This window comes from Phragmites australis, chromosome 5 (genome assembly GCF_958298935.1).
Source record: "Phragmites australis chromosome 5, lpPhrAust1.1, whole genome shotgun sequence".
Classification (NCBI taxonomy): Eukaryota; Viridiplantae; Streptophyta; class Magnoliopsida; order Poales; family Poaceae; genus Phragmites; species Phragmites australis.
Genome location: NC_084925.1, coordinates 4,207,621 through 4,234,267, shown reverse-complemented (window position 1 = coordinate 4,234,267; position 26,647 = coordinate 4,207,621). Strand labels below are relative to the sequence as shown.

The window sequence follows — 26,647 nt, the reverse complement described above, 5'->3', positions numbered from 1 at the left end:
AACAGGTTCACCTTAAGCCGCAAAATTACCCATTGCAAACAAGGTCATCTCTACAATACATCACCTTAATCCTCAAAACTCCGATTACAGACAGGTCCTCCAAGGCATGGAGCAGGTCAGGGAAACCTGTCGTGGTGCAGCAGATGTCAACTGATGTAGCCCAGCTCAAATATTACCTTGCTCCGACGCCATTATGTTCGGGCAAATGATGAATGAACACGGGTACTTCAGGTATCAGTCACCTTCCCTTCCTCCTGTCCTTATCCCCGCCTCGGCTTCTGTCGTGGTGATCATCCCGCCCTCGGCTCGCACTCTTCTCACTTACCCTGTCCCTCCCGACATCATTACCATGCGATCGCTCTCTGTTTCGATTGTGCTCTCGGTCCCTCTCCTGTGACTTCCTTGAAGGACTACGGCTTCTACTCTGACTCCGACGCCGCTTCCTAGGATAATCATGTGCCTCGTCATGCCTCTCTTTCCGCTCCAGTGATGTTCTTTCTGCAAAATAGGAATTGTTTTTATGGAAGGTACCTAACATAGAAAACAAGGGAGGACAAACACTAAAAGAAGTGGGGTGATACAGCATGGCTCGCTGCTAACGCATAAACTGATACATGAAGGTGTGAAAATCTCAACGATAGAGATTTATGTGTTAATGCAACAGATGCTATTATCAAATAAGCAGGATATGTCCTTCCTGCCTTCTTACATACCAGAAGACCGCCTGTTGTTTGCACCATAAGTTGAAGTGGATAAACCATATTCAGACTGAAGACGCCTACGATGGCTAGCAACCTTCCTCTCAATCTCATCCATGTTACGCAAACCCTGCTCCTCAAGAGATTCACGGTACTGCATGACAGAAATCTCAATCTGCCTCAGCTTCTGCCTGCAGATCAGAAGGCGTTGCAATTAGAATTGAAAACAATGTGCTTGGCTGACACATATAAAAACTAATAAAGAAATAGTAAGATTGAACATGGGGGACAAGTACCTATGCTCTTCATCAACAATCGTATCTGGATGATGACTTGCATGATCAGTACTAACTTCTGTTGTATCGACCTTTCCAAGATCACCAGCAGTATCGCTTCCAGATGAATAGCTTAATCCCAAGCCTCGACCACCTTTTCTATCTTCATCATCACTGATGTCATCCTCTCGACTCCATTTAGAAGCTGGCAAAACAGGATCGTATTTTGGCTTCTTGCTTGGAAATGATTCTAGCTCAGCTGAAGCAGACTCTCTAGAGCGTCCTTGGCCAGCTCCCATACTGTTACGAGAGACATCTAACTCATCACCATTAGGACCTTCTCCAAATCTTGAAGCGCTACGAGCATTCACACCACTGTCCTCTCTTCCAGTTCTATGCGGTTCACCCTGTGCATATTTCATGTCGACATCTTTCTCATATACTCGTTCCTTCTCAGCCTCTTCCAAGTTAAGCAGCCTGGCAACCATCATCTCTTTACCACCGCATAGTGAAAGGCCATTATGTCTACAACGGCGCTCAAGTTCAGCTAGTGGAAGCCCTAATAGCTCCTTTGTTGCTGCTGCCTTTCCTGTGGCCAAGGCACCATCTTCATTAAGCTTAAATCCATCACTTCCAACCTCAGAGCTAGCTTTCTTTTCAATTTCAGGTGCATCACCACATAGCGAGTGAAACGGAACAACTCCAGAGTTGCCTAATCTAAGAAAAGTAGCCCTCAGCCCATTCAGATATGCATCAGAAAACAAGAACCAGTCTGCCCACACCTGTAGAACTTTCATAACCCTCTCCTGCAGAACAGTAATAAATTAATGCAATCCTGTAAGAACGTTAAGGACAAAAATAAACTCAAGTACACAACAAATGGTACAATGTAAGTCACCTTCAGAGCTTCAGCAGTAATCCTTCCAGTTATACTGCGGTACAAGTCATTGAAGCTCTCCATAACATCTGGCAAAGAAGCTTCAAACTTGGTTCGGAATGCAGATGCATTCTTCACAGGAGCACTACTGTTATGAAGGATGTCGGACACTAGCATAAGTCGAGCAACCTTGGTTGGAATAGTTGTCTCCTTGAGTGTCAAGGATTCTGTAAGAACTTCAACAATCTGAAATACAAGACAAGAACCAATGAGTATTCATGCAATAAGACCTACAGAAGATTTGCTTGAATAAGAAAAATCCAAAATACCAAAATCACAATAGATGTGCTTGAATAAGATTATATAGACTAAAGGAATTCCTAATCCACAACAAATAAACTACAAATACAACAAAACATACAAATAAAATCAGGTCCCAATAGTTAATATGATCACTTAAACCATGCCCAAGGAACAAAACAGTGTCATTAAATAATAGACGCATTAGCGAAAAGGGAGTGAAAACATTGATCCTTGCAAGTCCAACAATGCAACCCTAGTCCTAACAGAATTTTCATTATTCTAACTACTTACAGCTATAGCTTCACGACAAAGATAACATTTCATCAATCAGTGTACACCTTACATGTAGCTAAGGATAACATTTCAGCAATCAGTGTATACATACTTTACATGTTGCCAATTTTTACCTGTTTCTGTTCTTAACAAAAGAACAGATCTTATCAGTCATCACAAGGGTTAACCTTCAAAATAAACAGCCAATCGTGACCACATGAATCCGTTAACTCCATAACCTCATTGTTGTTGACAGATAACCATAAAGCTTGATCTCAATGTGGTTGTAGTTGTAGTATTATTCAAGCAACGCAAAAGAAAAAAAGAAATATAGCTTATTGGGTCGCAGTACCTCCCCAGCTGCATCAGCATTATCCAAGGCAAATCCCATGGCCTCCTTTATTTGACTCCTCTCTAATGTCAAGGATCGTAGCATGTCCTCAAATTCATCACGCTGTGAGTCAGTCAATGTACGCTCCACTTCAACACGCTGAAGAGGGGAACAGCAAATTAGTCTTGTAACAGGACAACCATTTATGGTATATCAAAAGGTGCAAAAGAAAAAAAAAACCCTCTGACTAGGTCTAACAAACACGTACCCTACTTCTACCAGCAGCAAATGTAGATTCCTTTTCACGTTCAGGGCTTCTATTGGATGACAATGCAGGTGGAACCCATCTGAAATAGCATATTTAATTACACTTTGTCACCAGAAAGTCAATAGGAACAGATTCCGTGCATCTTGGTCCTATTGAATATCACTATCGCTGTGCACCACTATTACCTTCCACTTCCTGTGATCATGATGTATGGTTCTGTTCGCCATCGTTGTAAAGTATCACCCTGTGTTACAATATCACAAGCTGTTAGCACTCTATCAGTACAATCATTTTTTCATAGTTACTTTAAATTTTATGGATGTAAAAAATTAATGTGACTGGGTTACCAAAAAGGTATGTTCCAGCCAAGATAAGGTGATAGAAATAAAGTTCCATAGAGCAAGCAAAAAAATGTATAATTCAGAAGAAAATAAACTAATAAGCATTGTCCATTTTGACAATTTAACGAGTTCTTGTGCAACATACACAATGGATGTCTTAGCCTTGTTTGCTAGTTATCTTTGGTAGCAAGACTGACACATAATGTTTTCGAATTAAGAATTGCAAATATGAATGAATAATAAAGAACAAAAATATTCTACTGTTAGAACATACAGGAGATATCAATTGAAATTTTGAATATAGACATCAACAAGTACCTGAGCAAAGGAGTATAGCCTCCAAACATAGTATGTGTGCTCTTTTGATTTAAGATCAAACAAGAAATCAAATAAAGGATTTTCTCTCCCTCTCTCCATTATTGCTTGTTCAAAAGCACATCCACCATCAAGCACATGCAGAGCCATTGTGTCAATCACATGCCGAAGACGTCCATCATCCGGTGGAGCAACCACAATATCAGGAACGTTTGGTGTAAGGACCTATTAAGCCAAACAAATCCACAAAGTCAAATTAAAGTTAACAAATCTTTTAATTATATAATGCAAAATCACAAGATATGCAACTGGCCAACTGCCAATATCCTTTCTAAAGGCAACTTCTTGGATCTAACTACATGAGAAATAATGAACAATGTAGCCAGAAATTATATTGGCACTTGTCAGATATAAGAAGAGCACATAACTCGCAACCTTACATACAAGGCAGTGGTATTAGATATACTGCAGCGGACATCTGAACTGGTGCACATGAGGACATTTGAAAATATGCAGATATTAAGTTGTTCTCAACAAGATAGGTAATCAATTTTTCTCTTTGATCCACATGATTCAAGCGATCAAGTAGTTTCCAAGAGGCATTTATTCATCCTCCGGACAGTCTAACTCAAAGCAAAACATGGGAAAACTTTCAATGGTGATGCTTTTATGGTGGTGCATATATAATACTGCAGAATAAAAAAAATGGCATCCTAGAATAAAGAGCAGTTGAGTTAATAAAGGATTATATAAAACTTCCCATACCAGCTCTGAGGTTTGTGGTGTGACAGATGCAACAGCTGGACCGCCAGGACCAGAAAGTATGATAGTACCACCCTGTATAAATTAAAGAAAAAAGATCATCAAAGACAACTCTAGTGTGCAATACCAAGACTATCCCATTCTATTTAAACTTGCAGGTGCATTATGAGAAAGACAGCTGAACATAGAGACTTTAATACAGCGCGAAAGGACAAAAGAAGCAACCTCCTTATTTCTGATTGCCATGTGTCCTGGAGGAGGGGCAGGCAACGCCTGTGATGGAAGAGCAACAGATTTACCCCATCCAATCTTCAGCTCATAGTCATACACAACAACACCTGAAATCAATCATTCATAAGCTGAAAGAATGAACAGTGGTATTTCAAAATAAAAAATGAAATAGCATTTCGAGTTCCCATAAAAAAATGAACAAACATGATGCCTATGACTACCACTACATGGATGTGCACACAAACCTTGCATTTCATCCTTTGCTGCTTGTCCATCTGCTCTATTCATGAAGGCAACAAAACCACAATTTCTTTGCCTTCTGCGTTCCTCTTCTGTTCTAGGCCACATAATCTTGACACTAGCAATAGGTCCAAACCGACCAAAGGTCCTCAAAAGAAAATTCTCATCGACCTGACATCATAGCATGTAATACACCAGGTAAGCTAACTAGATAATGCATATAAGGTTGGCAGAACATGTTCAGCAGAGAAAGCAACCTTAGGAGATAGATTGCCGACATATAAGTTTGTGGTTTGAGGATCACCATCATCGAATGATCCTGGAAATCTCCCAATGGGATCAAATTCATCCGGTAGTTCATCAAACCGGCTAGAGGGCTGCGCCAAAAATTTCAAACATCAATGCAAAAAAACATAAGAACAAACTAATAACATTTCTAGAGAAAAAGCTATAAGTCAATCGCATAAATTTCTTATTAGTTGGATATCAGTCAAAGAACAGTTCAAAGAAGCTGCAGACAAGTTGAAATATTGGTATTCTACATCATAGTAAGTTGGAACAGTTCCAAGCCAAAAAGGACCATTTAAAGACATACAAGTACCTACCGTGGAGCTGTCGCTGTGACGACTTTCACGCCAGTGATCTCGATCCTGATTACGTTTTTCTCGTTGCTCTTGCTCAAACTTGAGTTCCTCCATGAACTTATCTATTGTTCGTGGCTTTCCTTTTTCCTTTTCCTTTGGCCTCTCCTCTTCCTTCTGCAAGTCAAGATAACACTTAACCAAAGGAACTATACAGACTGACTAAGTCAATCATAATAATATTAAAAGAGTCCTAACCTTTTTCTCAGGCTCATTCGCAAATGATGGTGGCAAGAAAGATGGAACATACCTGGAGAAAAGTATGCTATGTATAAGGTATCTATCATGCTCACAAGTTAGATCATTATGCATATCATATATAAACCTAAAAGGCATAGGGTTATGAGAAAACAATAGAAGCAATATCCCCAACCATAAAAAAAGATTGCAGGCCGAATAACTGAATAAATCTAGTGCCCTCTCTGCAATGGTATTTCAGGTATCCTCACTTCAACTAATGAAATTTCAACCTTTGTTACTTTTGTTCTATTCTCTACTCAAAATCCTGTTAATGCAATTCTGCACACGATGGAATTTTAGATTCCCCTACAAGCTTGAAGAATAGTACTTTGTATAAAAAAAAGTATAATTGATAATAAAGCTTACACTTTCATACCATTGCCCGCTATGATTTAGTGGAAACCACATAACATTTGCAATTTAATATAGCATGGACGCTAAGAATAGTGCAGAAGATACATGAGTAGACATGTAAATCAGAAGATTCTAAGTGGCTGAAAACTCTGGAAACTAAAATCAGTATTACTAACATGTGAAACTACTACCATAAAGGTATGATGAACTTTAAAGTTCTTACAAGAACACCCCCAAATACAGCAGAAACCATCATTATCTCATAATCCCCACAAACTTAGGACAATCATCTCATAACTAATTACACTTGACTAGATCCAACACAGGTACTCTCTCCATACCCAACCCAATATCCGCATGTCATTTGAAAGGGCATTTCTACATAGATATGGTAACTAAAGCAATTATCGTACATAAGGAGCGCAATGGACAACTAAGAAAAAAAAAACAAATACAGGTTAAATGTGATATCCCGAGTTCAGACAACTCATGGAGTTGGGCAACTAGTTTATATTCATCAATTACAGTACAGTAGACACTAAACCCACTATTTTAAAAGGCGGACACCTAGCCTGCCAACCTGGATCCTTCATGAATTTTAGAAAACTGTTAAAAACATTAATCTAAGATCCCCAAGGATGAAGCGGAGTCTATAAAGCTCTACAGAAGTGCTAATATCATAAGCAATAAGCAAAACATGACCGTATGTAACTGTAGTTGAAACTACAGCATAAATGCAAATGTAACACTAACCATAAAACAAGACGGTGTGACCATTCATAAGGCCAGCCAAGACCATTTTCTTCTTCAGACTACCCTTCTCATTGTTTTTAATTGCATTCAGCACTTGGAAACAATTTCGAAGTACAATGAACAGACAGTTCATGAAGCATAAATGCAACGAAGATAAAACAATGTGCCAGAGTCCATAGCATGATGCAATCAATAGTAGGTAATGTCTCTGAATTCTGGTTATATTGGCCACATGACCATCTAAGGATGTAGCAGTGGTACCACAAGATACCATCTTCTAGAAATCAAGTATTTTTGCCGTTTACCTACTGCCCTTCTTTGGAACAGACCCCCCATCTTTGGACTTTCCACCTGCCATTGCCGAATGAATAAAAAGGCCGATCTCTTGATCAATTGGAGCAGTAAAAAAACAATGCATATATCCATCTTGGAAGATATTGAAACTACGAACTGGAATGCATCTATGAGAAAGTAAATGAAAATGAAACTATTTGTAACTAACCTTCGGAGTCAGACTTCAGCTTTGCATTAGGGTCGATCACACCACCTCGGACGAACTTCGCCCCAGATGAGCTGTCACCCTTGAATGACTCGACAAATTCCGCATATACGCGTGCCGCTTCATCTTCCTCCCTCTTCACATAGCAAAGCAGTCAAAATTAAATATGAACACCGGATACAAGGGAAAAGAAATACAACTAGAGTGTCACATGAAAAGATTAAAAGGGACTTGAACCCCGACCTTCTTCCTCGCCTCCTCAGCCTCCCGATGCTTGTGGTACGGAACCTTCTTCGAACTCATCTGGGCACTAGTACACAATCATCACGGAGCCTCAAAATCCGAACACCTTAAACATTTCTACTGCCCTACATATCATCAAAACCAGATATATCTTACTACCAACCCATAATAATAACCACACAGAACATGGGTGCATAAGCCGCCGCAAACACCTAGATGCTATGGCACATGTTAAAATCAAACATAACTAGCTCCACTCCACGCCACTCGAGTACCAGACGGCGAAGAGGAGAACGGAGACACCTCTCGACGAGAGATGGCTTCGGTCAATGGAGGCTTGGCTTCCTGTGTCCCATCACCGGCGGTGAGATCGCCGATGACGAGGTCGAACCAGTGGCGGGTCCAGGACCAAATTAGGACTAATGGTCTTTTCGCACATCCGTCACGGCTTGACTAATGGAAATTGGTCAACAATGGCATGGGCGGGCATAAAATTTAAGAAAGATGGCATTGAGGGGATAAGCATGTTTGCAGTGGCATATCCAGGATCTAATAAGTTTGCAATGACATACAAGGATTTATCCTAAAAGTGTCACTCTTTCGTGCTGTTCAGCTGTCTTATTGTGAAGAGAGCGTGCAATGGATTTTGAATGCTTTTCGGTTCCTTCCAGGCATACTTTAGAGATTGGATTTCCAGCTTCAAGCATGTGAAGCAGCCAAAACGACGACACAATCAAAGCAGATACAGTAAACTAAACTAATCATAACAAACTAATACGCCAAACCAAACTTATTATCTTTCAGGTTCAGTTCTGCTGAAGATTGTTTCCATCAAACAAATACGCTAGATTCACTAAGACAAACACCCAACATCTCCGAGCAAATCTGTCAAAACAAACTAAGCAAAAGAACCACTAATCGTCTATACACACAAATCGATGAATCACGAAGCAACCCAAGTCGTTCTAATCTTCCAGATATCAAACAAGATGCAGAGAATAGGGATCGATCGACAAGTCGCATACCTTGAACTCGACGAAGAGCGCAGCGAAGAAGGCGATCGAGGAGAAACCAAGGAGATGCGCTGGGATTTATAGCGCCGAGGATAGCCGAACCGACCGACTAGTTCGGAACTTTGGCGTGCCGAGAGGTCTTCACGTCCCCCGTCCCGTGCCGCCGTGTCCAGCCGCGGCCGCGGGCCTACCCGCCTGGGTGCTGGACTGCTCGGCGTGCTTGCCCGCCGACCGTCGAACGGATTGTGGCGGCGGAAGGATCGGGAGCAAGAGGGGAGCGCAGGAGAGGAAACCCTCGGGTGAGGTCGATTTTGCAGTTTTCCAGATTTACTCCTGCAGTGAGGGTTTTGTCTCCTAAACAAGAGATCGGGTAATACTACTATTCATGTATTTTATTATTAGTTAGAAAAATATTTACATAGTATTTAATCAAGATTAATTAGCTTTCTAGAATAAAAATATTCTGAATTAAGAATAGGTAAAAAGAAATTTCAGCTCAAAGATAAACCAAACTCCAATCTAAAAGACTCAATATAACTCAACATATTTGTATCTTAACTTAAACTCTAGCCCAACCTTACTCTTAGCCCAACTTGAACTAGTCTTAGCTTGGCTCTCACTTTCAGCCCACCTAGCCTAACCGACCCCTTAACCTCCCTTGGTTGACATCCAACCTGACCGAGTTCTCCCTATTTGGTTAGACTCAACAGAATCCTTCTCCTATTTCTCCTCTCACTCACACACATGCCTCAACTCCTCTAGACCACGTTAAGTCCTCATTGACGGGCTCTCTAGCGCCTCTCTCCTCTTCCCCTTAGTCACGGCTCTCTTTTACCACAGTCTTAGCCAATTCGGTGACCTAGGGCTTAAACCCTAGCTCGGTGCGGCACTGACCATAGCTCTTTTGCCTCTATCAGTTGCTCTTTGGTGAGCTCTAGAGGAGCTCCTCTACCTCCAGGTACCCTCCTTTGCATCGATTACCTCCTCTCCTCCTCGATCGAGTTAGGTGGCGGTGCTCAACCTTAGGGCCTTACAACCGCCACATCCCGTGGCTCTTTCCTCGACTCTAGTGACACTGTGGCACTCCTAAGAGCTCCTTTGTGTGCATGTCCTTGATATTTTCCTCCTCCTCATTGGTTTGAGTGGGGTGGCTCATCCTTGGTTGTGCCTTCATCGCCTTGGTGGTTTCACTATTGTTTGGTCTTGCTGCTGCTGCGAAACAGTAGTAAGGTTTTGCCCTGCTGCTACTCCGACTCTGGTTGGATGCTATCACGTTGATCAAGTGGTCCGCTGGCTCGATCTCTAGCTAACTGGATATTGTTTCCTTGCTAAACCCTCATTATTTTGTTTTTAGTTTATGCCTACATATACTTTGATATGTTGAGATGTATGATTATGCGTTTATGACTAGCGTGATGCTTTGTGATGCCATGTTTAGGCTAGATGTTGCTCTAACGAATGCCATATATAGAAACATAGCTAGTTCATACTTAACCATGATGAAAACCTACCTGAGAGCAATTCTTGATGCTTATATGCTTACTGAGATGATCTCGATCAAGATCTGAGCAAAAACAACTTAGATGCTATATATACTTGTGAAATCGAATGCATCTAGTTATTATCCTTATGATGTTGCTAGTATTTGCTATATGATCATGCTCTCTATTTTTAGTTATTTTTAGCATGTGATGATCTGAGATGAACATGCTCACACAACTCTTGTTCATACCAGCTGATCTATTTGCTTGAAAAGAAACCTATACATGCTAGTTGATCTATTGCTCAAATAAACCTAGCATGATCATCTACTCTCCATGGAACTCACCTTGAAATAAATGTGTTGATGTCAGAGATGACATGGATGTTGATGCTTTGATGTTTTTGATGGACCTCCCCCTTTCCCCCTTGCTCTCCTTCATGGCACCATGTTTAGGTTAGCCATGACCTTGAGCAAAGAAGAAAATAAAAGAGAGAAGAGAGGAGAATGAGCTCACCTTGGCCCAATTCTGCGCCTAGGTGCAATGTAGTTTATAGTTGCGCCACCCTCCAGTTACAACTTAAAAAACTGTCAGTTACAATCTGCTAAGTAAACTAGTTACAACCACACATCCAAAAGTACATAATTGCAACATAAAAAGCTAACGAGTTACAGTTTAGATTGTACTACAATTATAAATGTGTTTCTTATATTATACATCATTAGGCAATGAATTCATTAGGAGTTATGTTCATCAATAACGCAATTGCAACTCAATTTTTTTATTTACGTCTGGTTGTAACATCATGTCTTGCAAATTGTAACTATACTATTTTTTAGATTGTAACTGAGGGAGGCACAAAATTAATTAGAGTTGAGCCTAAACACATAAAGAGAGAGATTCATATGATTTCCTATTACATTTTTTTAGATTAAGGAATTAATTCTGGCCTTTTGCATCCTACGATGCATACAGCCTTATTGCATAATAATGGATTTCCTATTCATGCATGGATTAGGGCTTAAGATTTGTGACACCTAGGCTAGCTAGGTGTCATCTTACATGGCAAGATGATTCGGCAAAGTGACACATAAACCGATTAGGTGGCACTTTAGGGTATTTTTGGTCTTTTTGGTTGTGGCATTCTTGTGATTTTTGGTGAATTTGGAGGCGATTTATGGTATAGGAAAAACTGAGCTATTTTTCTTGCATTGGGAAATATGAAATATTTGCATTTAAACCTTTGGCAAATAATTAATATTTGCATGAGGTCCTTGTCTCGGTCAATTTGCTATTTTCTAGAACTTAAGGGGCTTCTCTGCAAAGTTGCATGGCTTGGAAAAGTCAAATGACTTTAATTTGGCTTTTTGGACAATTATATGGATTTTTGGATTTTTTTTTTCTTCTAAAATACCATGAATATTTAGTTATGAGCTAATTAATGGTTAAAATGAAATATTCATAGGGAATTTAGGAAATAGTTGGTCCCATGATTTGCCATGCTTAGCCTCTTATAGCCAAATACTCTCTCCGGAGAAAAAAGACATTCCTAATAATATCACTCCTCCTAGTTGATGCATGTATTTATGTATGAATGCAGAGATGTAATGATCAAGACAATGTATATGTAATCTATATGATATAATGAGCGAAGTGATGACATGCATGTGTATGCCTTGTGTATATGATGAGCAAGAGACATGGGTCAGATAGGATTGGTTCCCTCTAAAGAGCTGCAACAAATTCATGACCACCGTTTAGCGTGAAGAACCAAATACTAATGCCAACGTCACGGCATATCCAACGTGTTCACAACACTTCTTGAACGTAACATTGATTTTTTTTAAAAAAATATCTGATCGTAATAATAGGTTTTAGAGATAATTAGCGTGCAAGGCTTTTTCTTTATCCTCATTATATTATGAAGTGATCTCTCCAACTTTTTATACTACAAACATGCTGCCAAAGTCTTAACAAAGCTAAGAAATTTGGGATAGCATTTAGCTAGCTCATGTCCTACTTTTGCATCCTTCTCATCCAGAACTTGAACGTTGGCAACAAGGCCATCATGTTATAACAGCTTTCAGTATCTCCAGCTCAATTGCTGGTTCCATCCGTTCTTAGAACCATGTGACAAGGTGCTTAAACATCTCTCGAAGCCATACAATTGTGTAGGATCGAGAACGGTGACTAGAGGGAGATGAATAGACGCCTCAACAAATTTCTTTCGATAGATGGTCTTTTCCTATTTCTCACCCAACACACCTCAAAACGCTCAAGCGGAAGCAAAAGAATTAGAGGGACAAATCAATAAATTTATGTCCTCGAGTCACTCTCGGGGGCTCTCGCGGTTTAATCTGTTCGGCGAGGTGGCCTCCTCACACGCAAAACCCTGCCGCGTGACTATTTTTTCCCAGAACGACAGAACGGTTTGCAGAAAAGAGTAGCGTGCTCGCGATAACGTCTGACCGAAGCCCTTCGTGGTGGTCGTGGTGTTCGGTCCGCTTTTAAGGACCCCGAGCACTACCGAGTCCTCGGGTGCCCTGGGTAATCCTATCGCTCGAGCTACTCAGGTAGTCCGGAGCTCAGGTCTCGGGGGCGGGCTGTCAGTGCTCGGCCTGGCCCGTTTAAAGCCCGGGCACCACCGGACCGCGAGGACTCTTGGTCACATTCTCGCCCGCACGCGTCTCCCTTCTACTAACTGAGTGGTCGCAAAGTGAAAAAGTGTTCATCAGGCACGGCGTGTTCCGCGCGGGATCAATCCATCTCCCGGACAAGGAAGTCTCTGTCTTTGTTCTTAACTTAGGCAATACGGATTCGTGAGAGCTTGAAGGCCGACTGTGCCAGTAACATCGATCAAAGACAACTTCATCCTCGGGGACGGGAAGGTCGGGAACGGCCCGACTGAGTACTCCCCGGGACTTCGAAGTAAAACATCGGAAGAAGCATCGAACACATAGAGAAACTGGAGTTGCGAGCCCAGGGAAAAATAGCCATTTAATATTCACAGGATACTCCCAAGGCATTTTCTAAGGGTTCACTCCTACATCTACAAACAAAAGGAAAGAGGCTATAAAAGATCTAGTCGGCGGCAGAAGCGTCGGCTGAATCCTCTGAGTCATCCCCGGGGGCTGGCGGCGGTGGCACCTCTCGCCTGAAGCCGGCCGCCACCTCAGCGGCGGTGCTCCGGACCGCTGCCCGGGCGACCTCCCCCTCAGCCTTGACCACTCCCTCCCGCGCCGGCTCCAGTGGGAAGTTCGGGTCCCTGCTTCGGTAGCAGGCCAGGACGTGCTCGGCCACGGCACGTGCCAAGCCACGTCCCTCCCGGGCAGCAAGTTCCTGGACTGCCCAGGGCAGGGTCTCGAGGCGCTCGCAGACCTGCTGCAGCCCCAACACTTGTCGTGCGGGGCCGTCGCCCTTCTTGTCGTCGACAAGCCGTCCAAGACCACCCTTCTCCACGGCCCGTCGCATCCGCCGGAGTATGTCCTCCAGCATATGCTCGAGGTTGACCCGCGAGACAAAGGCAGTCTCGATTTTCTCCTTGGCGGCCCGCAGCTGTGCCTCGAGTCCCTGGTCCCCGGCCGGACCGGGAGCACCGCCAGCCGCGGTGGGGACGGCAGCCTGCTTCGTCTTGGCCACCATCTCGGACAAAGCGCGTTCGCGCTCGGCCAGTTCCGCCTCGTGCTTCGCATTCTCCTCCGCCCTGGTAGCCGCGGCGGCCGTCACAGCAGCAGCTTCGCCCTCTCGGCGACTCAGTTCGCCTTCTCGGCGACTCAACTCATTCTCCCGCCGGGCCAACACATCCTCCTGCTGGGCCACCGAATCCTCCCGGGCACCAAGATCCGACGCCGATAGCTCGTTGTCCACTTCCCGGACGGAGACGTCCTCCTCCCAGCGCTTGATTTCTTCTCTGATCTTCTGGAGATCGTCTTCCCAGCGCTGGAGATCGGCGCGCGTCTTCTCGGCTGCACCCTCCCGGCGGGCCAGCTCGGCTTGCCGCTCCTCCGCGGCCTGCTCCCGGGCTGCGACAGCCACCTCCCTCTCCTGCACCTGCCCCATCCTGGCAAGGGCCTCGGCAGCTTGCTGCCTCGACGCCTCGGCCAAGCGGGCGGCGTCTTCTCGTTCCCGCGCGGCCTCTGCCCGCGCGGTCTTCAGAGTTTCTCGTTCCTGTGCGGCTTCCGCGCGGATGTCTTCTAGGAGTTTCTGCTCCCGCGCGGCTGCCGCACGGGTCTCCTCCTGGGCGCCCGCCAGCTGCGCCTTCTCCAGTGCCAGGCGGGCGCACTCGGCTTCGAGCTCCCCCTCCTTGGCCCTCACCACTGCGCCCAGCTGCCCGACTGCTACTTGGACGCCTTTAATGGCGGCCAGGAAGGGATCGACAGGCCGGCCGAGCACTGGGGGGGCCCAGGCTTCTCCGCAGGATGCCTCCAGGGGGGCCAAGCTCTCCGCCGGGCCTTGCGCCGCCATCCGCCCCGGGCTCTGCCTGACCGGGGTAGGCTCCGCCGGAGCCAAGGTTTCGGACAGCGGCCGCATTCCCGCATCGGTCGCCCTGTCCGCCGGCCCTGGCAGAACATCCACCTCCACCATTATCCGCCCCGGGCTCTCCGCGCCCGGGGTAGGTTCCGCCGGCGCCCTTCTCTCAGCCGCCGCCTCCGCCTCTCTCCCAGGGGCCGCCACGTCAATTGGCATCTCCGCCGTTCCTATGCCGGCCTCCGCTGTTGCAGCGGGCAGGCTCGGCTCTGGCCCCGGCGCCTGCTCTCTCTCCGTCACAGCAGCGCCTGCAGCCGGCCTACGGGAGACGAGTGAAAGTTGTCAAAACTCAGTTCGGGCCGGAAATGCCCATGGAAAAGCAAGCAAGAAGACTCACCGATACCGCCATTTGGCCGCTGGGAGCCTGATGTCCGGGTCCGGCGCTGTCGGTCCTGACTCCTCCCGCCGCCTCTTTGGGATAGCATTTAGCTAGCTCATGTCCTACTTTTGCATCCTTCTCATCCAGAACTTGAACGTTGGCAACAAGGCCATCATGTTATAACAGCTTTCAGTATCTCCAGCTCAATTGCTGGTTCCATCCGTTCTTAGAACCATGTGACAAGGTGCTTAAACATCTCTCGAAGCCATACAATTGTGTAGGATCGAGAACGGTGACTAGAGGGAGGTGAATAGACGCCTCAACAAATTTCTTTCGATAGATGGTCTTTTCCTATTTCTCACCCAACACACCTCAAAACGCTCAAGCGGAAGCAAAAGAATTAGAGGGACAAATCAATAAGACTAGTTCCATGATAACATGACTCCACAGATGGAATATGAACCATATGTTCAATTCAAGACCATTCCATGTGTCTTTGTGCACAAAAACTTGCAACTTTCAAAAAAACTAAAGAAGATGAACACCGGACAAGGTTATCCTCCAAGATGATAGTCTAGTGGCAAGGGGACTCAAGATCCGCTCAAATACATGAGTATGTGAGTGTTTAAGCCACTAGCATCAAGAAAAATAACCCTGCAAAGATGAAAAACTGTAACTCAAAGAAAATATCTCCGGGTTGATGATCTAGAGGCAAGGGTACTCAAAACCCATAAGCAAACACTCTGTCGGTGTATTTAGAACCAGGGGTCCCTAAGTCCCGAGGCCAGGCCGGCCATCCACCACATATCACCACCCTGCAAGGTAGGTAGAAGCTAAGTCCCGGGAGAAGGTGCTCGGGGCCGCCGCTTCTGGTTCCCGAGCACCCTAGTTCCCCGATGATCCGCAGAGCCCAAATACCAAGAAGGAAGTGCTCGGGAGAGAGTGCTCGGGGCTGCACGTGGCAGCTCCCGAGGACTCGGTGCCCCGAAGGTCCCATCAAAGTGCTCGGGAGAGAGTGCTCGGGGCTGCACGTGGCAGCTCCCGAGGACTCGGTGCCCCGAAGGTCCCACCAAAGTGCTCGGGAGAGAGTGCTCGGGGCTGCACGTGGCAGCCCCCGAGGACTCGGTGCCCCAAAGGTCCCACCGAAGTGCTCGGGAGAGAGTGCTCGGGGCTGCACGTGGCAGCCCCCGAGGACTCGGTGCCCCGAAGGTCCCACCGAAGTGCTCGATAGAGAGTGCTCGGGGCTGCACGTGGCAGCCCCCGAGGACTCGGTGCCCCGAAGGTCCCACCGAAGTGCTCGGGAGAGAGTGCTCGGGGCTGCACGTGGCAGCCCCCGAGGACTCGGTTCCCCGAAGGTTCGCGCAAGATCATTCAACGACCCGAAGGGTCCCGTCGTCAGGGTGTCATCCAGTCAAAGGCCCAATGCCGCATTTAATAGGCACGCGCGGTCTGACATCCTGACATCCTGATATTCTCAACTGCCCACGCCCCAGTGTCAGACCCTGCCATACACTGGCAGGGGGGCGTGGGTCCATTAAATGCACGGGTCCCGTTCCGTTTCATCCAGGTGCCTCGGGATAACGTTGCCAAAATCGAAGCGCTCGGCCTGCCACCCTGCCCTGGCAGAAGAACAAGACAGGGTGGGCGCACCGGGCACCTCTGAGGCTGCCCGGTGGGCCCCTTTCATGGCGCCCCGAGGCTCCCGCAGCGGCTGGTGGTCGAATGCGCGCCGCATCTCTCCACCGCCCCTGTCACTTCGCCAAGATGAAATGATTACGCCTTTCTCCGTGGCACCTTGGCATTCACGTCCCCTCTTTCCCATTCAAGATATGTTGAGGTCGGCGCGCCTATAAAAGGAAAGGATGGAAAACACTAAAGAAAAGAGGAGAGAGCAAGAGCCCCCGACCACAAGACGACCAAGAGACCAGACAACCAACAATCTCCGGCGAACCAGGCCAAAGATAGATCGACAGACACTCGAACCAGCTCAAGTTAAGCTAGAACAGAAGAGCCTCAAGCTCTTTGTAAACAGTTCTCCCCTTAGAACCAGATATCTCCTTGAAGAATCCCCTTCAAGGATAAATATAGCGCTCATACAGGAGTAGGGTGTTACGCCTCCGTGCGGCCCGAACCTGTCTAAAACCCGGCGTACCCACTTTTCCTTGCATTAGGGTGATCGTCTCCCACCAGCCATCGCATTTATTTCCGTTCCCGATTATTTCCCACACAAGCTTTTCCAGGATCATCCCCCCGGCCGAATCTCTAAAAAGGGGTCTCTCGGGATCCCTGCGACAGGAGTTCACTCTCCGACACACTCGTATGTGAATTTTTATCCCTCTAGCAACAAGAAGAAGGATCTCATAAGTTGTTGAAATTTTAGCTCAAAAACCAAAATGAAATCAAAACCGAAAACCGAAAAACTTGCAAACTTATAAGGGAACCAATAGAAGAAAACTAGAAGGAGGAGAATTCAAGTATATGCAAAAACATAAACTTAATTACTCAAAGAGGTTAGCCCTATTTTAGGCAGATTACAAAAATTTATCTCTCAAAACTCTCACATATTACATAGACTAAGCACTCATCCTTCTCTTCTCTAAAACCCTAACTCTCAAATGGGTGGTACAAGGAGCTCAAGTGGCTGGTTCAAAGCTCTCTCTAGCCCTACCCCTCTATTTATAGGCCTAGAAAACTTGACTATTAAGTTTTCTAGTTTTTCCCTAAAATACCCCTATCTTGTAGCGCACTCCTACCTATCACCGAGTGCATTTTGGTTCATTTTTTCTCCATTCATCGGACGGCCGCGGCGCCTTCATGACTTAGCTTCGCCTCAACACAAGCTTCGTGATAGTGCCATATACTCCTTCAGTCCTCCCATGGTTTTGAGGCCAAACCGCGAAACCGCCTGCACGCTTCTCAAAGCGTGACTCACCGCCTTGCTTACACCTTAAGCAAGCGCTTCGATGTCGACGCGTGTACTCCGTCATGCGATCCTGACCGCCGGCAAATCTCTCCTGCTCCCGATCTCTCGGGCCGTCTTATTACTTGTACCGGCATCCCTTTCGCTTGACTTTGTCAACACGCCGTCTCCATCCGCCTTCAATGCTTTGCTTGACCTCCACGTGTTCAGTTAGGATCATCCTTGACTCCGCCCGGCCTCCTTGAACATCTGGTACCTAGCACTCCGCTTGGTCCCGATCATCCTGCCGTCGACCGTCAAGTTGCATCTATCACCTACACACCATTAGACAAGCAAACACATATCTCCAACTCTAATTCCAATTAGTCCATAATCAATATGCTCAAATGAAATATCAAATCAATTCAAATCACATTAAAACTTATACAAAACCGAAGATCATCAAACCAAATAAATGACAATATCAATCACTCAAAAAAAACAAGACATATTTTAACTTGGTTTCTCAAAGTGAGAAAAAAATTTTAAGTAACAAAGCAGTATAAAGTTGATTTGAGCCAGGCAGGTTTCAGCTCTATTTTTGGACAATCATATAGCAAACTCATGGGATCAAAGAATCTTTTCCAGGTGCATCAGAATGATGGCAACAAGATGTGCACATTCCAAATTTGCGTATTGGCATCTACTCCATTTAGCTGCCATTTTCACCTGCGATGCACTGCGTCTTTTCATACACTATCATGACATGTGGCTACTGCTACGAGGATGCTCTCAGTACCTGGATGGATGGTATATCACGAGCAGTGGTCCATCGCAGCTTGATTTGGGTGGATGGCTTGGCTTCAGAGAGCTGGAAACGGACCGGAGCCGATGGAACCATGTGAGGACTGCCGTTTTGTTCGTGCTCGGCGATGATGGCAACACCAACAAAGCACCTGCCCTTCACTGTCAGCTAGCCCAGCCCTTGGCTTGCTTGTGGCAGAGACCCGGCCTCTGGTCCCTTGCTGCATCTTCGCAAGGTACGCTGGTCTTCGATCGGCAAAAGGGCCATAGTCCATGTTCCGTAGAAGATCCTTGCTTGCTGGATTGGTGAAATGGAAGTGGTCTGCTGGTTTAACGTGGACTTGTCTAGAAATGGAATGATTCTTCATCTCATTCTCCTCTGCCTTGCTCTACCCATTGTTTATCCAAGCTAGCAGCTTGATTGGCAAACAATTGTCGATTATTGTGGCTATTTTAAGTTGTTTGATAGCAACTTTGCTACAGTTTATCCACTAATAAGTAGTGCTGGATATAATCCAATTCCACCAAAGTTTTCTTTGTGTTAATCTGAAAATGCCGAGGGCCGGACTTGTTTATGGTGTAGTTTGTATATAAATTCTAAGTTAGGTCTTTGAGATAAAAATAAACCTATGTAAGTATGTAACACATGCTTTACATGTTGTTTCTAGAGTGTATAGGGAGACAGGTGTCCGCAGTGACAAGCTAGAGCCCAACATAGGGTGCACAACTTTAAGTTATGCTGACTTTCTGGCCATGTGGGTGCATTGGAATGGGCCAAGAAGAATCTACATGTAGTGAATATTGATTTAGCTGTGCTTTTCTTAGGACCTAGAATTGATGGTTAGTAGTTTGATTAATTGAATTCCTAATTTTGATTACTTGCTTAATTATAAACCAAAAGTGACGCGTGCACCCCTTCTTACTTTATTGTCATTAACTCATGATGGTGAAGTACCTTTGAATTTGACATTTGACTGGAAAATTGGAAGAAGTTGTTGGCAAAAAACTTATATCCAAATTCAGCTGCTCAGAGGTTTTCCCTGGTGGTTAAAACCCAAGTTAATTTTCCTAGTAGAAAGCAAGCTAAGATTGGTGAATTTTACACTAGAGTCATTCCTTTGATTCTCAAGGTTATTATAATGCAAAATCAATGGACACTAATAACAGTAAGAATGACAATTACCAAAAATTATACAAATTGTCAAATTAGATATGTCTTGTCTTTTAAATTGGAAGGAATGTCTTATCATTATAACATGAATTCTACATATCTATATAACCTCCACGGCTTTAACATATATATAAATACATGCATAGAGGAATGAAGTAAACAAATTCATATTGCAATCGTTCTGGGTTTTTATGTAGTTATTTGTTTTTTACACAATTACTTAATTACCTAATCAGATTGGATAATAGGGCACAACCATTCATATTAATATACTCCAGATTATACTACAAAACCGTTCATGTTTCACGCACCTACTGGTGGCATGCACAGAAAATAGCCTCTGGATGAACAAGGCCATAGTTTTTTACACCTTCCACTCTTCCTGAGGAAGCAAACCCAACCCTTCTCCAATAATTCACGCACACGTCAATTCCGGAATCCCAAAGGATCCCTCTGCAAAACTCCCGCAATATTATACTCCACCTCCGGGAGTCTGGACGGTAGCTTAGTCCAAATTTCTATTCACCCCCTTTAATTTACTTTTTGTTCTTTCTCTCCTCGCCGTCCTTCTCTTCCTCATCTCCTCGTCTCCCTGACGCCAACGCTACTGCTCAATCTCCACACGGAGTACTAGAAAAATCCCATCTCGGTTTCTTGTTTTACTCTCTTTCCCCTTCGCGACCGAATCGAACCCAGACGTAATCGGAGGAGTTGGATTGCTTCTCGGAGGTCGCTTCCATCTGTTAATCAAGAAATCCCAAACTTCTCCACCCTCGAGTCCGTGCGGGATTGGTGAACCGGGTTGAATTGGGCCAGGAAACGTCGGTTCCGGCCTCCGAGTCCCGTCTCTTGCCGGAATACCAAGAAAGCCGCCGTCTTTCTGCCGCTCTCGCCGGAGGATAAGGGTGGGTGCGTCTGATCGGAGGAGTGGGCGCGAAGGCCGAGGATTTTTTCGATTCGGCTGGCGTTGGCTCGCGTTCTTGGACGGAGGCTATCCTGCCCGTGAGGTTAAAGAGTTTGGTGTTTCATGTTGAACTGTGCGCGTCCGGTGGTTGCCTTGTTTGGTGGTATGGTGGAGCTGTAGATTTAATCTGAACTGCGTGAAGCAGAAAAAGGGGGAAAAAGGATTCAATTTTGGAGTGGAATTGTGGGCGAGTAGCGAGGAAGATGAGTTCCGGGTCGGCGGTGACGGGCGGCGGCGTGGAGGAGGAGGCTGCGGCGGCGGTGCCGCTGGGGCAGAAGCTGGTGGTGCACGCGGCGGAGAACGGCCACACCTTGGAGTTCGGGTGCGGCGGCGACACGCACGTCGAGGCCATCCAGCACTCCATCCAGCTCCACTGCGGCATCCCGCCGGGCGACCAGCTCCTCCTCTGCGGCAACACCTCCCTCGACGGCGCCCATCCTCTCGCCTACTACAAGCTCCCGCGCGACGACCGCGAGGTCTTCCTCTACAACAAGGCCCGCCTCCTGGCCGACTCCCGGCCCCCGGCGCCGGAGTCCGTTTACATCCCCGAGCCAGATATTCCACCACCGCCCCAGCCACAGGACTCACCACCGGTGGAGGTGTCTGCCGACCCGGCGTTGAAGGCGCTGGTGTCTTACGAGATCAGGTTCAGGTACCACTTCCAGGTGGCCAATGCGGTGTACCGATCTAGCGTGGCAAAGTTCGAGCTGTGCAGGCGGCTGCTGCGGGAGCAGCAGGTGCAGGAACGGGCGCTGGACACGGCCAGGAGCAACCTGGAGCACACGTTCCGGAAGCTGTCGCAGCGGTATTCAGACTTTGTGCGATGCTTCTCGCAGCAGCACCGTGGGCACGTCGAGATGCTGACCAATTTCGAGAGAGATGTGCAGAGGCTGCGTGCTGTTAGGCTGCACCCAGCGCTGCACTGCGAGGGGCGGCAGTGCTTGCTGGATCTTATCAAGGAGAATGACCTGAGGAAGTTGGCGGATGGATGCTTCAGCTCGCATAAGCAGTTTGAGGTGAAGGTTTCGCAGTTGAAGGCGAACTTCTCGGAGCTGAAGAAGAGGGTGGAGAGCCTGTTTAATGTTATGAGTTCAAATGGGTGCAAGGATCTTGAGAAGCTGATAAGGGAGCATCAGGGAGTCATCGGTGAGCAGAAGAGCATCATGCAATCTCTAAGGTTAGGCTTAGCATCTGTTTTACCTAGTTATGTTGCTGTTATCTGAGAATTTCACTAGGAACTATTCATTTCTACTAAGAGAGATTTGGCCTGAACCATCTATATGACTTTGTTATACCAATTAGGAAAAAAAGAAAGAATGGAAAATGGTATAGCTTGGTTGAATGGCTAATCATTGTGTCATGGAGAAAATAGTTTGATTTGAAATTACAAGGGCTATGCTGAGTTTTTTTGGGTTATGTTTTGGTTTAGTGATAGCAATTCAACAAATGCATGCGAGCTTTATGTTCCATGTTACTGGATGGTTATAAGGATATGCTAGGGACACTTTGTGGCTTGATGCTGCTGCATAAGAATAGCTTATCAAGGGACTTGCTTCTTGCTAACTTATCTGTGTGTAACTGAATTGTGCATGTTGCTACTGACCATTGGTTCACCCATCCCCCATGATTATGGTTACATCACACTATATGCTGAAAAATCTCTTGTCTTGCAGTAAAGATGTGGATACTTCGAAGAAGCTTGTTGATGACTGCTCAAGCTGCCAGCTATCTGCTTCTCTCCGTCCTCATGATGCAGTCTCAGCGGTTGGTCGTATCTACGAAGTACATGAAAAGGATAACTTGCCCAGTGTACGCAATTTTGATCACAGGCTTACAAAATTACTTGAGAAATGCAAGGACAAAAAGAACGAAATGAATACTTTGGTACATGTTTGCATGCAAAGAGTGAAATCTGCTCAGACTACTATCAGAGGCATGATGAATGAGCTTCATGCGTTCCAAGAGGTGATGGGTCATCAAGACAAAGATTTTGATAACCTGAAACTAGTCAGTGGCTTGGGCCATGCATATAGAGCTTGTCTTGCTGAGGTAGCACGGAGGAAATCTTATTTTAAGCTGTATACTGGATTGGCTGGAACCTATGCAGAAAAGCTGGCAACAGAGTGTGATAATGAGAAAACAAGACGAGAGGATTTCTATAGGACATGGAGCAAGTACATTCCAGATGATATCATGGGTTCCATGGGACTCTTTGATTCTCCGAGCCAGTGTGATATTAAAGTTGCCTCTTTTGATCGTGATCTACTTCCCATTGATGTTGATGATATGGAAAAGCTTGCTCCCCAGTCTCTAGTGGGGCCTTTTCTGAAATCTGAGAGATCACAGATACCCAACTCCTCATTGAGCAATTCTAGTACCAGTGGAAATTTGAATCAATCTGAGCAAAATCCTCTGAATACTGATGATAAAATGGATTTCCAAGATTTGCTGGGGTGCTACGACACTATAGATATTGCAGGTACTAGTAAGTTAGAAGTGGAGAATGCCAGATTAAAAGCAGAGCTTGCTTCTGCAATTGCAGTTCTTTGCAGTTTTGGCGCTGAATATGGATATGAGTCTATTGATGAAGGGCAAATTGATACTGTATTGAAAAAAACGAGGGAAAAAACCGCTGAGGCACTTTCTGCAAAGGATGAGTATGCTAATCAACTTCAATCGATGCTCACTGCAAAGAAGGAACAATGCTTGTCATATGAGAAGCGTATCCAGGATCTTGAAGAACAATTATCGAACCAGTACATACAAGGGCACATGGTTTCAGGAAGCAAAGGCACATCTGATTCGCTTCTCTCTGCATTTAAAGGTAATGACTGCAATCTGGATGTATCTGGAGGCAGGCAAACCCAAATACAGGATGAATCGAGTGTGGCCATGGATGAGGCCTCTTCAACATCTGAGCAGCCATCTAAACAAACAGAAGGTGGTGATGAGAATATGACCGACATTTCAGGTGCACTGAACTTGCAGTTACTCGATTCTGCAGTATGTACTAATCTGGATGCTTTCATGACAGACTTTCCACGTGACAATGAACATAAGATTGTAAACATCGATAAAGAAGGGCGAATGTTGACACAACTCACTATGGCTGATACTTCTGATGTTCCTATAGAAGATCCTCTTAGCATCTTAAACTCCAGAACTAATGAGCATCATACCTTAGAGTTGAGGAATAAGGCGCTCCTTGTGTCAGAGCTGCAAAATACCCTTGATGAAAAATCAAAACAGTTAAGTGAAACTGAAAGTAAGCTTACTGCTGTGATGGATGAGGTTAACTCCCTGAAGAAAGAACTTGAACACACCCGGGGTCTTCTTGATGAGTCTCAGGTAAATCATACAGGATCTAGAATAATTTTACTACTACAAGCAAATTGCAATAATATCCTTTCATGTTCCTTTTCTCTTATTCTCCTTTTACAAAATTTGATGTAGATGAATTGTGCGCACCTTGAAAACTGCTTACATGAGGCAAGAGAAGAGGCTCGTACCAACAAATGTTCAGCTGATAGAAGGGCTGTTGAGTATGATGCTCTGCGGTCATCTGCTCTGAGGATACATGGTCTGTTTGAAAGACTGAATAACTGTGTCACTGCACCAAGCATGTCTGGCTTTGCAGAGTCACTGCGTTCTTTGGCCCTATCCTTAGCAAGGTATTGCATTGCTGTCATTCACATTAAGTTATATATGCACCAGTCAGCCATGCATTTCGTTTTAGTAATCGTGTGTTTCATTTGAAGTTCATTGTAGCAAGGCATATCAAGATTAGCGAGTCAGAATGTAGCAGTGGGAACTTTAGGAAGCATGTGCCAATGGCTATATCTTCTCTTGGTGCTTTGTCCAGAGGCTAGAGAGATAGTATGTTATTTAGCTAGAGATTCTCATGGTTATTGTTCATAGTAAATCATATTTTATGAGATTTTCTTTTAGGGAATAGCGATGTTAGAAATATTGCGATTCGGGTGTTAAAATCATCTTATTCTCTATTTTGTTCCAGCGCTGTAAAGAAGGGTGAAGCTGATTCCACCATTCAGTTTCAACAGTGCATCAAGATCCTGGCAGAGAGAGTTACTATTCTGTCACGGCAGAGTGCTGAGCTGCTAGAACGCTATTCGAGTGTGCAAGCAGCACATGGAGCTCTCATGAAAGATTTGGAGGAGAAGAAAGAGCTGAATAAGAATCTCTACACTAAACTTCAACTAGAAAAACAGGTTTGTCTTGTAACTTCTGCAATCACAAATTGCATATCCCTTACTGTTTTACACCAGATGAATACTCATACGCAAAGCAAAGTACATCTTGAACATGGTAAAAGAATGAATTTGTCAAATTCATGATCCAACCTGACATCAATATACTCATGAGTTTTTTTTTCGACTTCAATTTCTGGATCCAGCAATGAACTCCCATGGCCGAACAATCTTTGCCCCCGATAGATTGAACCTCTTATGTTTTTGCTAATTGTGCTAACAAGCAAATATGATTTGGTGTCTCCTGGAAAACTGTTTAACAGGCCAGCAAGGAGAAGATATCATTTGGCCGGTTCGAAGTTCATGAGCTCGTGGTCTTTGTCCGAAACCCTGCTGGGCACTATGAGGCGATCAACCGGAACTGCTCAAACTACTACCTGTCTGAGGAATCGGTTGCCCTCTTCACCGAGCACCACCCGCGGCACCCACCCTACATAATCGGGCAGATTGTGCACATCGAGCGGCGCATAACGCACCCCAACCAGATGGGGGGAGGAGCTCCACGCCCTGATAGCAGCGGCGGCCAGCGGTCGCCCGCGTCCATGCTGAACCCCTACAACCTGCCCCCGGGCTGCGAGTACTTTGTGGTGACAGTCGCGATGCTGCCCGACGCCGGCCGTTGAAACAAAACACCTTCCTGATCCTGCCTGCCAATGGCTGCCGAAATGAAGGGAGAAACTCTCAAGTGTATATTTACTGAAATGAAATTTATTGCTATAGACTATCTCAGTTCCTTGTTCAAGTTATGTTTGTAAATACGACCAGCTTCACTGTGTAAATAGACTCATCTACTGATGCGGACTGAATTTTCTTGGATCAAGCACACTGAATATTCTCAGTTACTGTCTCCTTGCTGTTCGTCTGGCCATATTGTTAGGTTCAAGTCTGCTGTTGTTTTGATTTGGCTGATGGATGAGGAAAGCCTCATTAGTAGTTGTGATTACCACTGAAGTATAGTTGAGTGAACCAGATGGCTGATGATACACGAGGTACAATGAGGCGAATTGCTCGTTGTCGTTGGCCAGGAGTCAGAAAGAAGCAGCGATAAGAAAATGAAGAGTAAAGATGTGGTAGTCACGTAACGAGAGTATACGGGGAAAGTTTTTGGTCAAATTAACAAAGAATGATACTAGTAATAATCAACAAAATGCAAATGAGTATGTGTCTAGAATCTCATAACCGACCCCTCACGTAGAGGTTGGTGTTCAATAATCCCTTGCTTGTTTTAGCAAATCGCCAAACAATTCCATTCAAATTGTGTTCACCTCTTAATATTTTTTTAACCAAACGCCACCTATGTTACATTGTTGCTTATCACACTGTGACAAACAAGCTAGAAATGCCGACATGCTGGTACAGTCTCGAAAAAAAGAAAGGCGGTGCAATAGCTACTAGCATACTAGATAAGTTACTTCGCATAAGAATTGTATGTGTATCAAAGGTCGAACCACACGGCGTTTTTTTTTTTTTTTGAGAACGGGAAAAAAATCCCTCTCCATTACTTATGTAACGGAACCAACAATAGAGTATCTTACAGCCAATCAGACGGATAAAACT

The 26,647-nt window shown here is 45.1% G+C and overlaps 2 protein-coding genes across 5 annotated transcripts; one reads left to right on the top strand and one right to left on the bottom strand.

Moving 5' to 3' along the window:
• Window positions 1-6: 6 nt before the first annotated feature.
• LOC133918493 (protein RRC1-like) lies at window positions 7-9,001 on the bottom strand. 3 transcript variants are annotated; one of them, XM_062362391.1, is made up of 18 exons: window positions 8,670-9,001; window positions 7,645-7,711; window positions 7,405-7,537; window positions 7,208-7,253; window positions 5,754-5,805; window positions 5,520-5,672; window positions 5,172-5,291; window positions 4,920-5,085; window positions 4,669-4,781; window positions 4,447-4,518; window positions 3,685-3,906; window positions 3,211-3,269; window positions 3,026-3,104; window positions 2,779-2,916; window positions 1,872-2,096; window positions 995-1,779; window positions 714-889; window positions 7-498 (listed from the first exon to the last, which is right to left on the bottom strand). In XM_062362391.1, the coding sequence occupies exons 2-18, from the start codon at window positions 7,702-7,704 to the stop codon at window positions 239-241; spliced, it is 2,859 nt and encodes a 952-aa protein (XP_062218375.1). In that variant the 5' UTR covers window positions 7,705-7,711; window positions 8,670-9,001; the 3' UTR covers window positions 7-238. The 3 variants fall into 3 exon arrangements, with proteins under 3 accessions (XP_062218375.1, XP_062218374.1, XP_062218376.1); XM_062362390.1 differs by having other exon boundaries at window positions 7,645-7,769; window positions 8,670-8,966; XM_062362392.1 differs by lacking the exons at window positions 7,208-7,253; window positions 7,645-7,711; window positions 8,670-9,001 and having other exon boundaries at window positions 7,405-7,541.
• Window positions 9,002-20,352: 11,351 nt separating this feature from the next.
• On the top strand, window positions 20,353-25,937 carry LOC133918492 (autophagy-related protein 11-like). 2 transcript variants are annotated; one of them, XM_062362388.1, is made up of 5 exons: window positions 20,354-21,999; window positions 22,496-24,170; window positions 24,276-24,493; window positions 24,838-25,051; window positions 25,354-25,937. In XM_062362388.1, the coding sequence occupies exons 1-5, from the start codon at window positions 21,026-21,028 to the stop codon at window positions 25,711-25,713; spliced, it is 3,441 nt and encodes a 1,146-aa protein (XP_062218372.1). In that variant the 5' UTR covers window positions 20,354-21,025; the 3' UTR covers window positions 25,714-25,937. The 2 variants fall into 2 exon arrangements, with proteins under 2 accessions (XP_062218373.1, XP_062218372.1); XM_062362389.1 differs by lacking the exons at window positions 24,838-25,051; window positions 25,354-25,937 and adding an exon at window positions 24,581-24,787 and having other exon boundaries at window positions 20,353-21,999.
• The last annotated feature ends 710 nt before the right edge of the window (window positions 25,938-26,647 follow it).

Coding starts and splice junctions, on each gene's coding strand:
- LOC133918493 (XM_062362391.1), bottom strand. CDS start 7,704: ATGAGTTCGAAGAAGGTTCCGTACCACAAGCATCGGGAGGCTGAGGAG. Junction 4,782..4,919: donor AGCAAAGGATGAAATGCAAG/GTTTGTGTGCAC, acceptor GATTGATTTCAG/GTGTTGTTGTGTATGACTAT. Junction 1,780..1,871: donor TTACTGCTGAAGCTCTGAAG/GTGACTTACATT, acceptor ACTGTTCTGCAG/GAGAGGGTTATGAAAGTTCT.
- LOC133918492 (XM_062362388.1), top strand. CDS start 21,026: ATGAGTTCCGGGTCGGCGGTGACGGGCGGCGGCGTGGAGGAGGAGGCT. Junction 22,000..22,495: donor AGCATCATGCAATCTCTAAG/GTTAGGCTTAGC, acceptor CTTGTCTTGCAG/TAAAGATGTGGATACTTCGA. Junction 25,052..25,353: donor AACTTCAACTAGAAAAACAG/GTTTGTCTTGTA, acceptor ACTGTTTAACAG/GCCAGCAAGGAGAAGATATC.